The sequence below is a fragment of the Onychostoma macrolepis genome, chromosome 08, assembly GCF_012432095.1.
Source record: "Onychostoma macrolepis isolate SWU-2019 chromosome 08, ASM1243209v1, whole genome shotgun sequence".
Taxonomy (NCBI): Eukaryota; Metazoa; Chordata; class Actinopteri; order Cypriniformes; family Cyprinidae; genus Onychostoma; species Onychostoma macrolepis.
The window spans coordinates 1899222-1916794 of record NC_081162.1 but is presented as its reverse complement, the minus strand read 5'-3'; the positions used below and the strand labels follow the sequence as shown (position 1 = coordinate 1916794).

The 17573-nt window shown below is 39.9% G+C and overlaps 1 protein-coding gene across 4 annotated transcripts; it reads right to left on the bottom strand.

Moving 5' to 3' along the window:
• Positions 1-16: 16 nt before the first annotated feature.
• Positions 17-17140, bottom strand: wu:fl23c11 (interleukin-17 receptor C). 4 transcript variants are annotated; one of them, XM_058785053.1, is made up of 16 exons: positions 17077-17140; positions 12692-12885; positions 11731-11758; positions 10986-11114; positions 10706-10902; positions 9629-9743; positions 9480-9515; positions 6268-6410; positions 6118-6180; positions 5609-5660; positions 5040-5263; positions 4794-4847; positions 4652-4703; positions 4423-4518; positions 2212-2250; positions 17-2133 (listed from the first exon to the last, which is right to left on the bottom strand). In XM_058785053.1, the coding sequence occupies exons 2-16, from the start codon at positions 12794-12796 to the stop codon at positions 1457-1459; spliced, it is 2010 nt and encodes a 669-aa protein (XP_058641036.1). In that variant the 5' UTR covers positions 12797-12885; positions 17077-17140; the 3' UTR covers positions 17-1456. The 4 variants fall into 4 exon arrangements, with proteins under 4 accessions (XP_058641036.1, XP_058641034.1, XP_058641037.1 ...); XM_058785051.1 differs by lacking the exon at positions 17077-17140 and adding an exon at positions 16092-16191; XM_058785054.1 differs by lacking the exon at positions 17077-17140 and adding an exon at positions 16092-16191 and having other exon boundaries at positions 6268-6407.
• Between the last annotated feature and the right edge of the window lie 433 nt (positions 17141-17573).

Below are 17573 nucleotides of genomic sequence, written 5' to 3'. Positions count from 1 at the left end.
TAAAATAAAAAAAATCTCAAGTTGTTGAATATTATTATTCAATTAAACCAATAGAGGAGACTGGGGCTATAGTTGTCACACTTCTTACTGTATAAAAAATTAAATAAAATATTGACAAAAGACAAATCATTCATGTAACCGGACACATGACTCAAAAGCTTACAGTTACATCTTATACGAGAGATCTAGCTTTGTGCCTCCTCATTGCTCCAAAAGGCATGGCAGTTTAATTGTGCACTAGTCAGAGGAAAAAAGTGACTCCTCTCACAATCTTGACCTTTTTTCATTTGTCTTTGGAATTGTGTCGTGTTGTGTGTGTCTTCGTGTTTTAAAGCGGGAGTCCAGCTGGTCTGTGGTGGTTCCTTATGTAAAACAAGCTCTGGTCCATCCTGCAGACTCTATTCTGAGCTTGAGATAAGGTATATGTTTACATATCATATATACATTTTTACATCAATTTCTGAGTTCATTTAGACCTGGGCAGTTTCTGAAATCGCCTCTTAGGCTATGCAGTTCTGTTCAGTAAATGTTCTGCACAGTCTATTTTAGATGAACACCATCCAGCATGTGCACGTGGGTCACACGGTGTCTTCCTGTCTAACGGTGTGTCACATTAGCAATTTAGACAAGATTTCATGGGTGTAAAACCTCCATTGTCTGTTGTCAATAGTGATACATGAAGCACAGCTCACACAGAAGTCACTTTCAAACCAAGCAGCTTTCTGTCTGTGAAAGAGCTGAATCCACATGATCAACATGAACATGCAAAACTCCAGATCACATGGACTCCTTTTGAAATGACTGGATTTCACTTGTGAAATTTTGCTGAGCTGCACTACATGTGTGCACACATTAAGGGAAGAGTTCACTAAAAATGTGCTGAAAATGTGTTCACCCTCAGATCATCCGAGATCAAGATGAGTGTGTTTCTTCATCAGGTTTGTAGAAATGTGTCTCTGCATCAGTGTCTCAGCAATGGATGCTCTGCAGTGAATGGGTGCCGTCAGAATGAGAGTCTGATAAAAACATCACAATAATCCACAGCACTCCAGTCCATCAGTTAACATCTGGAGAAGACAAACGCAGAAACACATCCAGCATTCAAGTCCAAGTCCATAATCCATAATAACTCTTCCTTCAGTGAAAAAGTGTTCTGGTGTGAATCAGGAGAGAAATCTGCAGATCAAGCAGCGTTTACAAGCCAGAACAGCTCTAAACTAATATGTGGCTGGGGTTTGATGTGAGAGACAACAGCAGATGCACTTTTTCACTGAAGGAAGAGTTATTATGGACTTGGACTTGAATGCTGGATGTGTTTCAGCTTTTGTCTTCTCCAGATGTTAAGCGTTGGACTGGAGTGCGGTGGATTACGGTGATGTTTTTATCAGTTTATTCTGGTTCCTGACCTGGTGCTGTTTAAGCAGAGGTCTGGCTAAGACTAGTTTAGACCCAGGCTTCAGTGCTTGTTTTGGTGTGGAGAGCAGGGCTGTAGCGGGACAGTTTCCCAGGCTTCCTCCGCCCCAGGATTTACAGAGTCCTGAGGGAGCCCTCGGAGCGAGCGTGACACTGCTCTGGACGCCACCGCTCGCACCCAGTGCTCTGATACTCTCTGTCCTTTACCAGCCCCTCGCCTCAGCTCCATTATGAAGTCCAGACTTTGAGAAGGCAGGCTGAACAAAGGCAGTTCCCTGAAGAACTCCGGCAGGGCCGTCACAGGGCTCTGCCCGTCAAACCGGACCAGGATGAACCGCTCTCTGGCTTGACCCAGCAGATAGTCGGCCAGAATGCAGCTCAGCGATGCGTCGAAGACCTCGGAGCACGTCAGCGACTGGACACCCCTTTCTTCTTCCGGGTTCTGCTGGGCAACTCGACAGCCCCATTTCTCGGCCCGCTGGCAGGCTGCCGGGGTCATGACCAGAACCGCCTTGCCCCCGCGCCGCTGAACCCGGTCCAGACAGGAGTGCAGCCAGGGCACGGGCCCCAGGGCGCTGATCTCCGAGCGGCTCCACAGGTCCAGAGAGACGCTGAAGCCCATGGCGGACAGACTGGAGCACAGGCGACACACCGGCTCAGCGACGGCACAGTCGGCATCGGGAGGACACACCAGCAGCACCTCCACGCCCCCTGCGGCGGCTGAAAACACATGACCCTCAGTCACAACAACTACAGGAACTGACCAGCGTGAGAGATGAGAGCAAGAAGGAAACTCACCGTTCACATCGTCCACCTTCAGCCATCTGAACACACAGCCTGTTATAGAGAGAGAAGGGTTATTAGCACTTTTATTAGCACGTTTTAAACAAAAATCACAATTGCAGAAATAATGTAAACTGTATTAAGTAGTCAACGTAATTAGTGTTGTTTACGTCAAAGACTATATGTACAGCGGGTAAAATAAGTATTGAACACGTCACCATTTTTCTCAGTAAATATATTTCTAAAGGAGCTGTTGACTTGAAATTTTCACCAGATGTCGGTAACAACCCAAGTAATCCATACATACTAATAAGTTCAGAAATGAAGTTATGTGTAATAAAGTGAAGCGTCACAGAGAAAAAGTACTGAACACATGAAGAAAGGGAGGTTCAAAAAGGCATGGAAAGCCAAGACACCAGCTGAAATCTCTCAGTAATTAGAAAGCAATCCTGCCCCTCGTCAGTGGAGATGGATATTAGCTGCTTCAGTCCCAACAGCTACAGAACCAGGATGATGAAGATGAAGATGAAACGAGGCTGACAATGATCCCAAACACAGCCAAGCAAACTCTGGACGGGTTTCAGAGAAAGAAAGTAAAGCTGCTAGAACGGCCAGACAATCACCTGACTTCAATCCAATAGAAAATAAGAACTAAAGGTCAGAGTTCATAGAAGAGACCCACAGATCCTTCAAGATGAGCAACGCATGCCGCTAGTTTCTCCTGCAGGAGCGTCTTGAAGCTCTCGTTACCAACAGAGCCTTTTGTACTAAGTATTAAACACATTTCAGTAGCTCAATACTTTCCCCCCTGTGTCGGTCCATTTTATTACACAGAACTTCATTGTTTTGTTCTCTTTGTATGTATGGATTACTTGTTGTTGTTGCCGACATCTGGTGAAAATGTCATAACAGCACCTTTAGAACCATATTTACTGAGAAAAATGGTGACATGTTCAATACTTATTTTACTCGCTGTATACAAAGACGGTTCACTCTATGCTTACGAATGGGAGAAACTGCAACACGCAATATGGCGGGATAATCCCGCCTTCTAAATGAAAGAGCCAATCGCTGATTGGTAAAGTCATTGCATCACTGCAGCAGCCCTTAGAAGCTCCGGTTTCCATAGAAATAATGCACAGTCAAAATTGGCTTGTCTAAGCCTGAAAGTAAGCTTTTCTAATGCTATTTGAGCATAAGCAACAACATCCATGGGGCAGTTCATTTCAGATTCTGTTGCTGATTTGAAATATGTAATTTAATTGTGAGTTCAGTTTTTGAGATTTCAGGATTCCCCCATTCATTTAGATAGGACTTGGTCTTGTTAGGCCCTGTGGCAAATGGCACCCTAAACCCTTGCGGTCTTCCTCTGAGTCTGCACGTTCATGACGTAATGCTGCTTTGACTGTCGGGTAGAAGTCTGCTGCGGAGCTCGGCAGAAGTGCAGATCGAGGGCGCACAATGGCTGCAAAGGGGGCGCTCGCGAGCACCCTTCTGAACGCTAAAATTAGGAATGGGACACCCTACGGTCTCGTGGACTTAACGGACACACGCACGCGGCGGCCATTGTAAGACCGCAAGTGCACATGAAGTGTTCCATTTGGGACAGGGCCTTCGAGCTGCCCGGAGGCGTTGCAAATATGGCCACGTAGTGAACAGACTTTCCTTGAAAGGGAATTTGTTTACGTTCAGTAGACAGCATGCGCATACTGAACGTAAACAACACTGATTAGGTTGATTACATTCTGGGGTACTCTCCAAAATGGCGGAAGATGGTACCTCGGGGAGAAGAATTGTTGAATAAAGTCGTTATTTTTGGCCATTTTTCCTTTGCACACAAAAAGTATTCTCGTAGCTTTGTAAAATTACGGTTAAAGTACTGATGTCACGTGGATTATTTTAACGATGTCCTTGCTATGTTTCTGAGCCTTGATCGTGCACAAAGCCTGCATTTACTTGATCATTAATACAGTAAAAACAGTAATATTGTGAAATATTATTACAATTTCAAACAGCTGTTTCTATGTGAATCTCTGTTAAACTGTAATTTATTTCTGTGATGCGCAGCTGTATTTTCAGCATCATTACTCCAGTCTTCAGTGTCACACGATCTTCAGAAATCATTCTAATATGCTGATTTGCTGCTCAAGAAGCATTTCTGATTATTCTCAGTGTTGAAAACAGTTGTGCTGCTTCATGTTGTTGTGTGATCCGTGTTCTACTCACTCTTCAGTGTCCCCTGCACTTCATAGGCAGCCAGCACTGACAGGCACACTAGCAGCGCACACAGCACCAGCAGGACGCTCCAGCGAGCCCTCTCCACTGCAACAGTCAAACAATCAGCTGTTATTAAATCACCGTCTGGTTCATCTGCAATGCATTATGTTGCTGAACTGAAGTACTATGGTACATTAAAACTGCTCTCTAATCAGAACTAATGGATGTGAGTTCTTGCCTTCAAAAGGACATACTGGTCCCAGGTAACCATCCATTCCTGCCACTTTAACCTGGACAAGAGACACAATGCTGCCAGTTCCCCAAAACACACAGGTATGTCAGAAATAGACTGCAAATGTAATCAAATTTGCATTAGGTACCTGCACACACAATGAAGGATGGCGATCCACTTGTAAAAACTCTCCTTCCAACTGCTGCAACAGATGAAAGAAAAAGTAAGCATTAGAGAAGTAAACAGTTTTCTCTAGCTTATACTGTAAGTGAAGCCTCACCATTATTATTGCTTACAGTTCTTGTTCTAATGATTTTAATGGACCCCTAACCCGGAATATTAAACTTCACCATCAAGTAACTGGGTCCCATCCCATAGGAGTACATGTTCGCACCCAGTGTCTGTTGTTGGTCTCCTTCCAGCTGTCGTTCAGCCGGGTGTGGACCAGAGATCTGCCGCTGACCGCATGGCAGCTGCTGTCCAGTCCTGAGTCCTTCCTACACAACCACAGCTGAGCCTCCAGTCTGCAGGGGGCGCTGAGGCTCCAGACCAGAGCTGGCTGCTTGTGACGAGTTTTATTCTCTGCCAAAGACACGGACACGCTGGAGCCTGAGACCGCTGAGAACGAAACCAGAACCAGACACTCATGATGTTATACAGTGTTTGCACTGACTGCATTGTTATTCTCTGAGCTGACGCTCTATGGACAGCATCTGTAGCATGCACGATTATCGAAGAATATCATTCCCATGCTTTCCTCAGTTTGTCACAACAAACAAAAGTCCCATTTATAGTATATGAGCTTACAGTGGAAATCTACAGAGCCTGTGGAATGGAGGTTTCAAAGCTGCTTTAATGCTGCGTCCTCTTTGGTTCAACGTGAAAAGAGTGTGCCCACTAGAAAACCACTTCCAGCCTGTAAACTCTGCGGCTAAATATTTTTCATATTTTTGAATGCCATACCTGTTTCGTTCAAAAATGGGCAATACTCTCTTCGGAGAAATTGTCCCCAAATCTATGCAAAAGTAGAAACAGAATAAGAATCAGTAAAAAAGCAAGAAAATCTGCAAAAAGAATAATACTACTAGCTAATATTTAATTTCTTGGTAGACAGTTTTTTTAACATAATTTTCACATGTTCTAATATAAACATCGCTGTATTAGCTTTCAGTCTTCAGTCAATGGAACTTATATAACAAATTTATTCTGTATGTTTGTATGCAATAATTTAATATATGATGCATTTCTATTTATCTGTTAATTCAATAATTAATTCAATAATTTAACTTTTCCTTAATCCCTCCCTGTTGTACTATTCTAAACCATGTCTGAAACTTTGTATTACAAACACTTCTTGTGTTTTATTGCCTGCTTATGATGAATCACTTGTTGTATTCCTCTTAAGTCACTTTGGATAAAAGTGTCTGCTAAATGAATAAATATGAATGTAAATAAATATTTGGTGCCGTTACCTCAAAGCACAGACAGGGGGCGACAGAGCTGAGTGAAATCTTGAACTCGTGGCTGGCATTTTCCTTTTCATTAAGGAAGAGACAGACAAACAAGTTAAAACTTAAATGAAGCAATTAAATGCAAATGTATTACAAAGGAGCGTGACATACCCATTCCACCTTAACACAGGGTCCCTTCCTGTCCCGCTTCTGGCACGCGTTAAACTCCTGAAATCTCTCTTGATCTGCATTGGCCACATACAGTATCATTGCTCCTGTCACATTGTCAGTTTTCTTGTGCAGCTTGGGTGCTACTGGAAAACAAAGCCAATGAGAGAAGGTCCTACTGATGGGCCTGGACTACACATCTTTGAAAAAAGTGTTTTTCTCCAAAGTTTGTGTGCCAAAATGATATATATTGGCCCCACACAGGGAGGAGGATTGGAGGATTGTTTAAGTAGCCAATGAATCTACAAGAATCATAGTTGGAGATTGCAGACACTAATTGGGTTTTGGGGTTAAAAGTCTCCAAAAACTATGAACGGACCTGTTACCTGTTACGGACCTGTGTGTGTGTGTGTGTGTGTGTGTGTGTGTGTGTTCTGTCCTTGTCTGCTGTGAGCCTTGTTTGTCTCCATATTTACCCTCATTAGTAGCCATAGCCACTCATTGGACCGCATCCATCTGCTTGTTAGTTCCCATAGTAACTCATTGGTTCCTTTTGTTCTCTTGTGTATAAATAGACCCTGCGCTTTGTCAGTTGTTGAATGTAAAATAAATAACATTTATTTTATTTTTCTATTTATTTTTCCATTTTTTTGTTTATTTATATATACATGTGTATTTTTATTCTCATCTTATGTTTTATTACCTGTGTGTTGTTGTCTCTGTGTACTAGAAGTTTGTGACACTAAAACAAATTCCTTGTACGCGCAAACATCCGTGGCAATAAAGCTCTTTCTGACTTCTGACTTGTTCAGTTTACCCATGTTTTTGTTCCTGGTTATCTCTGTTTCTGGTACTTTGATTATTTTTACTTCATTAAACTCCCTGCAAATAGATCGCCTCCGCTTGTTTGCACCTGCACCAACATCACAGAACAACCGACCGCTGTTATGGATCTAGCAAAGCAGATCCTTCTTTGCCAGGGATAGCGTTCCCTCAAGGACTTTCAGCAATTTGTGGAGCATGTTCTTCAACTGAGTGGATCCCCCTTTACTGTGGGAGAAAGGGAAAAGGTCCTCAAGCTTCGGCAGACGCAGGGCTTGAGCCAACACTTATGTCAGCAGCCTGCACCATCTCAGCCATTGGACCGGTCTCGGGGAGGACGAGACTGATCACAACATGGACACTTCACTAGAGTCTGCAGCCATCACGGACACCACACCAGTGTTTCTGGGCATCATGAACGTCGCATCTAAGGCCACAAGAGCGATCCCTAGGCATTTGAGACTCTCCTGTCACAACCACGGAGGTCGTCCCTGAACTCTTTACCACAGAGGCCATTACTAACCTTGTGACAGCTCTGCCTGATCCACCATGGTGGTCTCCAGCTCCACCCTGGTCACCAGATCCGCTGGCTCCGCTCTGGTCATCCGCTCTGCTGGCTCTACCCTGGAATAGACCCAGAGCTCCCTACTGTGGAGGTCCCTTGCTCAGTGGTTCCAAGTCTGCTGGTCCCCAAGTCTGGTAGGCTCAGTCCTCCCTCACCCAGTTTTCCCAAGTTTCTCCCAGAGGTCTTTTCACTGTTGACTGCATTTCCTATAATGGGAACCGCCAACTTGTATGCTTGGATCACATACACTTCCCTTTTCCTCCCGAGGCGGCGGCGTCCACTCTTAAGCTCTATATCTGCTCTGATACAGCCACAGAGAGCTCTCCTGAACTCTATGTCTGCTCTGACACGACCATGTCCATAAACTCTCTGTGTCTCCTGATCCACTGTTGTGGTCTTCTGCTCCACTTTGGCCACCAGCTCCTGATTGTTTTAGATGCGTCTAGTTGGTCATGTTAACCCCAGCGTATATAAGCCCTTGTGTTTTCTTCTGTTCTTGTTAAAGTCTTGTCCATGTATAGATGCCTTGTTGGTGAACTCTTTGCATTTCTTGGGTTCCTGGTTCTAGTTCACTCTGGTTTCTGAATTCACCTTTGTGATAAAGTATGGTGGAGGCACTGGATATCTTGTTGGGATACAAGGTCCATCAAGTACCAACATATTATTAAATTAGCATCTAAATAACCCTGACACAAAGTTAAAACTGGGCCTTCCGGCAGGCAAGTAATGTAATAGTTATAATAACTAAGGAAAGTACAAGAGGTCCAGGGTTCCTGATCACCTTTGTGAAACCAGGGGATAATGTAATAAGACCACAGCTGACCATCCTTGCTGTGCTAAACCATGTGTAACCAGAGTTTACCAGAAATGTTCTGCCCCTTCACAGCCCTAGTCCCCCCAGACGTGTTCGAGAGCTTGCCAGTGCCTTGCTGGAAGAGTGGAGTAACATCTCACAGCAAGACCTGGCAAATCGAATCTAGTGCAGTCTATGAGGATGAGATGCACACTTTATTCAGGGACTCATTATTCCCTTTCTGTTTGTCAAATTCCTGTGAAAATTGTTCAGTTTATTTCTCAGTTGTTTACCTTTTTATGTTTTTCTTTTTAAACAAACATTTACACGTTAAGAAATTAACAGGAAATAAAAGCAGTTGAAAGAACAGTTGAGAGAACATTTCTCTCTTTATATAGTCTATATATTTTCTTTCGATTACAAATATAATTTTCTTTCAGTTATTTTACTTTCATAAAAAGCTTTTTGAGTAATAAAAAATATATTTTAATGAAAGGTAAATTTTTCTATGGCTTGTTTAGCTCATATTTGTCAAGGGTATCAACTGTGGACAGCACTGTATGACATGTAAATACATTATATGAATACATTATCAATTACTGATTTAAAGGAATTTCTCGAGCCACCCAAATTATCTTAGGGTGTGATGTTGAGAATCAAATTTTTATTGTTGCTGAAACATGTGAAACAAAACCTTACTAAGTGTGCTGTAATACTTAGCAATAACCAATATTTACTTTCATGACACTAAACCAGTAACCTGTGACTTTCCCCTGAGCTGCCCTATATGAATGAATTTTGTCTTTTGGGTAAACATTTCCATAATGGATTAGTGTTTGTCAGTAATATTTGATTTCATGGTCAAGGTTTGTTTGCATTCACTGAGGCAGTGTGAACTTTAACAGTGCGTTCAAACTACACACTTCATCAGAATACATGATGCCTTGGAAATTGAACCCATGATCTGCAACTTTGTAACTGTCACTCTACCAGTCACGTAAACTAGACAGGTAAACTGAACACCTGTTAACTTACCTTTACAGAAGATGGCATCCAAACCCTTGGAACACACTGGAAGAGAAAAATGTATTGGTGCCATCCATCAATGAATGTTACTGTAAGCAGTCATTTATGTGTCTCGAATACTTAGTGAAAGAGGTGTGCATGTTTTACAGCATATTTACCTTCCTCTATTGGAGGAAGACGGACATGTTTTTGGGCGGCTTTGTATGAAGAATGCACTAGGACAGAATTGCCGAGTTCTGCCTTCGGTAAGTCCACCACAAAAGACATCCAAACCTGACACACACATCTGAAACAATCAGCTCATCCAGTGCAACACTTTACAAATCCAAACCAAACTAGAAAAACTTTAAATATTAAACTTTAAATATTAGCTTGACAAAGGCTTGCCGAAAATATGAAAAATTTCTGAAGCTGAGGCTTTAAGTCTAGTCTTGAGAGAACTTGCCGTTTGAAAGGTATGTAAACCTTGTCTTATCTGAATACTTGGGCAGATTTAAAAGAGATAAGAAAGAGATTTGAAAGCTGAAATGTGGTTGCTAGAGTTTTGCTAAGCAGTTATTAAGGTGTTCTGCTTGCTAGACCATTGGTATATGATAGATAGATAGATAGATAGATAGATAGATAGATAGATAGATAGATCAGTTTACATTTCCAAACATTCATTTAGCCATTAATTGAAGAAACAGAACAAACTGAGACTAAATCCAGAAGAACTGTGTCTCAAGACGCTTCAAGAAACCTCCTGCAGAGCTACAGCGCTGTTAACAGTTTTAGGCACTTGTGTAAAAATGCTGTAAAATGAGGATGCTGTCAAAAATAGATTTTCTTAACTTCTATGAACTAAATGAAATCAGCATTTGTTGTGAGCATGCTTTGTGTTTAAAGCAGGTTTTGTCCTCGCTGCACTCGAGCAGAGTTTCTCAGGAGCTTCGCAGGAGCTTTCTTGAAGCAGAGACACAGTTCTTCTGGATTTAGTCTCAGTTTGTTCTGTTTCTTCATGTCACTGCAGACAGACTGAAGATGATCAGATCACATCTCTGTGTGGAGCAAACTAAAATCAAACACGATTATTACAATTAATGGCAAAATGAATGTTTGGAAATGTAATCTGATATTTCCTCCTGACACACTCCAGCAGAAGATAGAAATAACTGACTTAAAACCATTTTTAGCTGCTGAAGATACTAGTGTTCTAAACATTTTGGCCACCAATGTATATAGATCCTCTGTTTGACCTGCAGTGTAGTGCTGTCATCAAACGCTGAAGAAGTGACTGTGAAGCGGAGCGTGCTGGAGTGGCGCTGTGAAGAGTACGCGTAACACACACAAACAGCGACGGCAGATGTCATGTTGTCAAGGTCGTCTTGATGAGCGCCTCCATGCATCTCCTCTGCCCCTTCATCACCACTGCCATCACTTGCCACAGGTCGATCTGCATCGAACACGTCAACACACCTCAAGAAATAATCCTGCGGTTCAGAGAACTCAGCCCCCAAATCTGCTGCGATGACGTACCTGTGACTGTGACGTTCACCAGGACTTTCAGGCACAAGCTCCAGGTCTGCTGCTTTCGGCACTGCACAATGTAGGCGTCTAGACTGCTCACATAGACATGCTCGTCATCCTGAATGCAAGTAGGGCCACCTACGACAAGACAATTAGACAAATGAAGCCAGTGAAGTTTTGCTGGTCATGTGAAATATCCGCCATATGCTGATTCACACATTAGTCTATGTTTTCGGTAACACTTTACAATATCAGTACATGAATTATCATGTACTAATACCTTAATTAATAATTACTTGACTATGAACTAATGAAGAGTTAAGACATGTATTAATCGAACTAACTTAACTACGACATGAGTCATATGAATTACCGCATGAATAACACCACCTTAATTACATGTTAGTTCCTGCATGTTAATTAATGTATTAATTAATTTGTGACAGCTGCAGGTGGAAAATTTATAAACAATTTTGCAGTGTGCCATTTTCATGAATCTTTCTTCTAGAGCACGTTTGATTTAGTTTACCCCAAAGTGTTAATTAATACATTAACTAACATGCAGGAACTAACATGTAATTAAGGTGGTGTTATTCATGCGGTAATTCATATGACTCATGTCGTAGTTAAGTTAGTTCTTGATTAATACATGTCTTAACTCTTCATTAGTTCATAGTCAAGTAATTATTAATTAAGGTATTAGTACATGATAATTTATGTACTGTTATTGTAAAGTGTTACCATGTTTTCTTACCAGATTTTACTTCACAGTGAATGATACCCTACAGAGACAAAAAAATGAACAAACATTCAGTCATATTAACACACTAACAGAAATCACTCACATAAATAACACACACACACACACACACACACACACACACATACACATACACAGAAAGCCATATATTCTTTCAAAAACATGCACAGGTTATATTTAATGACAAAATCAAATATGTTTTGCTTCTTTTGCTTAAAGACAATAACACCTAGGCCTATATTTCAGGATCATCAGACTCAGGGATAAAAATAAAAAATAATTACATTTAGGTCTATATTACTGTCATTTCAATAAAACAAAACTGTATTACAGTTGTATATGCATGCAAATGTAGTGGTATTTTTTGATATGCATAGATTGTTGTAGATAACCGCATGTCTCTGCTGGCTTTGCAAGAGGACACGCATGTGCGTGCATACAACTCTCCACAGCAAACAAGAAAACATTTAACTTCCTAAAACTCACACAAATCCACCCACTCTATCACAGACACACACACACACACACACACGTAAACCTATCTTTCAAAACTACAAACATTTTTAGATTCTCAAAATATTTCATTCTGCATGATTTATAAGCTTGTCTCCTCATAAGGGGGCCAAGACATGCCCAAACAAAGTCAAGGATTTTGGATATTGCCATCTTTGTGGGGATATTTTGTCCCTAAGTAGACTGAACCCGCACACACACACACACACACACACACTGCCCCTCAGCAAACAGGCAGATTCCCAGTAACTGTATCCATGTAGAAACATGTCTGAGCTGGAACCTCGGCGAATCAACTGTACTACACTAACGCAAACAGGTTTACAACAGTTTTATGTTTTCAGCTCATTTTAGCTACTTTAGTCTCAATATGCTTGTTTATTACTAACTTTAAACAGTGAACTGTCTAGCAAGGAAAACAGACGCGTTGACCGTACTGTACCTGTCCACAGGTGAGCGCATGATCCGCGCGGAGCTCGATCCTCTCCAGCGCCCGTGTGAAGATACACAGCGGCACACAGACCAGCAGCAGGGGCCACACACTCATGACACACTCATACACACAAACACACACACTGGATGATGTCTGGATCCCCTCTGAAACTCAACAGCTCCTGCCACTCAGTTCACAAGAGACTGATAGCGCACGGAGGGAGAGAGAGAGAGCGAGAGCGAGAGAGAGAGAGAGAGAGAGAGAGAGAGAGAGAGAGAGAGAGAGAGAGAGAGAGAGAGAGAGAGAGAGAGAGAGAGAGAGAGAGAGATTAATGACATTTTTGAAAATATAGCAAAAAAGGCTCATTTAAATAAAACTACCACATATAAACACAAAAATAGAGCTAAACAAAAACCTTCTGAGAAGTGGTTTGACCATGACTGTAAAACAATAAGACAAGAACTACGATTAATTTCAAATCAAAAACACAAAGATCCAGTCAACTCAGAATTACGCTTAAAGCACTCAGAACTTCTGAAACAATACAAACACACACTGAGACAGAAGAAATTGGATTATTATAACAACACACTTCAGAAGATGGAAAACACAATTGATCAGGGTCAGTTCTGGAGCACTTGGAACAGTCTCAACAATACAAAGCCACAAGAACTAGCCATTCAAGATGGTCAGATTTGGAAAGATTATTTTGAGAAGCTCTATACACATCAAACTGACCCTCTGAATAATCCCAACCAGTTAAAAGTCCTTGAAAAATTGACTGCTCTTGAATCATGTGTCAAAAACAACCAAAATCCACTAGATTACCCAATAACCCAACAAGAACAGAATACTGTTCCATCATTACTGAATAACTACACAAGAACACACGAGTAATGCAGTATTAGCACTCTAGTAACTACTAGTAACTAACAAGCAACTCTGATTAATGAATTAGTAAGTAATAGTGCTTAGTTGAATGTGGTAGTTCACTATTAGCTAATTGATAAATACTATTAATCCCCAAGAACTACTGAACTACTGTATACAGGTTCATAATTAATATGAATAATACATAATGTATAATTAATTCTAAAGTAAAGGTCATGGTAACCCACTAGTAATGACTCAAGTATTACCAAATTCTTCAGAAGGAATTACTAATTATTTGGATCAGTATTCTAAAGTGAAGATCGTGATATCTCCCTAATTACTGAAGTCATTGTAAACTTTTGAGGTTTTTGTAAGGTCCTGGTTAGATTTGGTAACACTTAAATCATTACTAGTGGGTTACAGTGGTCTTCACTTTAGAATACTGATCCAAATAATTAGTAGTTTCTTCAGAAGGATGTAGTAACACTTGAGTCATTACTATCCAAAACCTTACATGTATCTCAAAAGCTCACAATGACGTCAGTCAATATTAGGAAGTTATGATGATTTTCACTTTAAAATACTGATCCAGGTAATTAGTAGTTCATTTAGAATGATTCGGTGAGTCATTACTGGTGGGTTACCATGACCTTCATTTTAGAATTAATTATACATTATGCATAATTCACATGAATTATGAGCCTGTATACAGTAGTTCTTAGTAGTTCTCCAGAATATATATGAAAAAATAGTAGTTATTGATTAGCTAATAGTGAACTACCAGTTTCAACTGAGCACTATTACTTTCTAAATCATTAGTTTCTTGTTAGTTAATAGTAGTTACTACAATGTTAATAGTGCTTTAGTCACTTGTTCCTGTGTAGTTATTCATTAACGAAGGAAGAGTACTCTAAAGTGTTACCGAAAACTGAAATCCCTCAAATGTAGGAAATCCTGTGGCCCTGACAACATAAAAAATGAGATGCTTAAAAACAGCTCTCCTGAGCTTCAGAGCGCACTACTCAAACTTTTTAATTTGATTTTGAGTTCAGGCGTTTTTCCTGAGGTCTGGAACACAGGACTCATCTCTCCTATCTTTAAAAGTGGAGTCAAAACAGATCCTAATAACTACAGAGGGACATGTGGAACCAGTCATTTGGCAAAAGTGTTTTGCTCTATAATCAACTCTCGGATTTCATCTTTCTTAAAGCAGCACAATGTCATCAGCAGATCACAAATTGGCTTCCTCCCTAAACATCGAACTACTGACCATATTCACACACTACACATTAATAAATGAACATGTACACCTAAAGAAAGAGGGAAAAATATTTGCATGCTTCACAGATTTTACGAAGGCTTTTGACTCTTGACATTTGGCATAATGAATTGTTTTATAAAATCCTTCAAAGTGGCATAGGGTGTAAAAAATATGACTTAATTAAAAACATGTATAACCAAAATAAATGTGCAGTAAAAATTGGACAGCAGAGGACAGACTATTTTTCTCAACAGCGAGGAGCCCAGCCCGACTTTATTTAACATATATATCAATGAATTGGCAGATCTACTGGACCAATCAGACAGTCCAGGACTACAATTATTCCACACAGAAGTCAAATATTTACTGTATGCTGACGACTTACTAATTCTATCTAAAACACCAGAAGGTCTCCAGAACAACCTTGACATTTTAACTAAATACTGCCATGACTGGAACTTAGAAGTCAACATCCAAAAAACTAAGATTATGGTATTTCAGAAAAAACCCAAGAAATCTAGAACATAAACATATATTTACTTTAAACAACACCACACTTCAACATGCTTTACAATATAATGATCTTGGTCTGGTTTTAACTCCCACTGGAAATTTCAATTTGGCGATAAAAACATTACTTGTAAAAGCCCCGCAGGGCACAGCACGCCATACAACCAAAATTATTCAAAATAGACATCTCCATCATAATCTGGACAAAGATTTTCGATAGTGTCATACTGCCTATAATTTCTTTGACCCATTTCAGTCTGGCTTCCGTCCACAACACAGTACAGAAACTGCCCTTGTAAAGGTAGTTAATGATTTATTACTTTCTTGCAACACTGGCTTTCTATCTTTATTTCTGTTACTAGACCTCAGTTCTGCCTTTGACACTATCTCTCATGATTTACTCATCTCTCGACTTTCGGTTGTGGGTATATCAGGTACTGCTCTTTCTTGGTTCTCTTCATATCTATATGACAGACAGTTTTATATTTCTGCTCGGGATTTCAGATCTGCCCCCTGAAACAAGGTGTCCCCCAGGGTTCCGTTCTTGGGCCTTTGTTGTTTATTATTTATATTGTACCACTGGGTCAGATACTACAGCGTCATGGCTTTAGCTATAATTTTTATGCTGATGACATTCAAATCTACACGTCATGCAGGCAAAATTTCTGTTTGCGTGCAGGATATTAAAACTGGGCTTAACTCTAATTTTCTGAAACTAAATATGGAAAAAACTGAGATCATCATTATTGGTACTCCATCACTTACCACCAAAGTTCCCGCTGACTTTACTTGCGATATTACTGGCACTTTAATTGCTCCAGCAGATTATTCCTGAGTTCCAGTCACTCCATGAAAATGACAAACTAGGAATATTACTTGCTGAAGGACCTGCTTCCTCTTTGGTAGCACAACATATTTATAAATGCCACAAACTAAGAAGTAAAGAGTGAACACATCTGCATTAGTAGTACCATTAATGTATATATATATATATATATATATATGGATGTATTTTACATGTATTTTGTTTTGTTTATTTATGGATGTATATTATATGTATTTTTGTTTTGTTTTTACAATGTACAATGCTTTGGCAATATGTATCTAAGTATGTCATGCCAATAAAGCAATATGAATTGAATTGAATTGAGAGAGAGGGAGAGAGAGAAAGAGAAAGAGAAAGAGATTATCTAAAAAAAAACTTTTGATCTATGGCTTCTGCCGAATTAAATATTAATATGTAGAATCAACACTTCCAACATTCTCATAAGAAAACTGACCATGGTTTTACTACCAAAAAAAAAAAAACACTGCCTTAAATGTTTAGGTACAATCGACTTTCAAGTCTCTTTACTTTATATTACATTAAACTGGCTTTAAAAAAGGTTGAATCTAGTATAACTTATAAAAAAGCTGAAAATTGCTTAACTTAGAATTTAAAAAAACAATTAATTAATTAATTAATGAAAAATACATGCAGTCATGACTTATTGATTATATTTTTTTTACAGTAAAATAATCGTTATTTGAAAGAATGATTCACATAAATGAAAATGTAAATTAAAGCTGCTATATTTTGTGTTTGTGTGTAAAATATTTTATGGCATGTTATAAACTCACATGATAACACAACTGAAGAGGGAGCCTGAAAACAGACACACTGAATGTATTCATTTGTAAATCAGGAACTGAATACTGAGGTGTACCTACTGTCTTTTGTTTTGTGGGTTAGAAAAGTGAAATGACTCACCATGTGTTCCTCAGGAGCGAGTGGTTCGAGGCGTGCGGCGAGCGGAACTCTTCAGCTGTTTTACAGGGAACTTTTCGGAAAAACAAATATCCTCCTACTCCACCCAACAGCAGCACATCAGCGCAAACACTTCACTCTTTCATAAACACTCTCTCAATATTTACTTCAAAAATAGTTCACTCAAATCCTCCTGAGACCCGGGAAAACGTTTTAGGACAAAATTGGGCTTTTTTCATGTCATTACATTGTTTAGAGCATAAAAAAAGTTAAAAAATAAAAATTTTATGATATTCCATTCATAAGTTATGCTAATGTTTTTTGGTCACACTTTATATTAGGTGGCCTTAACTAATATGTACTTACACTTAAGAATAAGTACAATGTACTTTTTGTGTTCATACTGTATTGCAAAACACTTTTGCTGCTATTGAGGTGGGATATGGGTAAGGTTAGGGACAGGTTTGGTGGTCTGGGTGGGTTTAAGGGTGGGTTAAGGT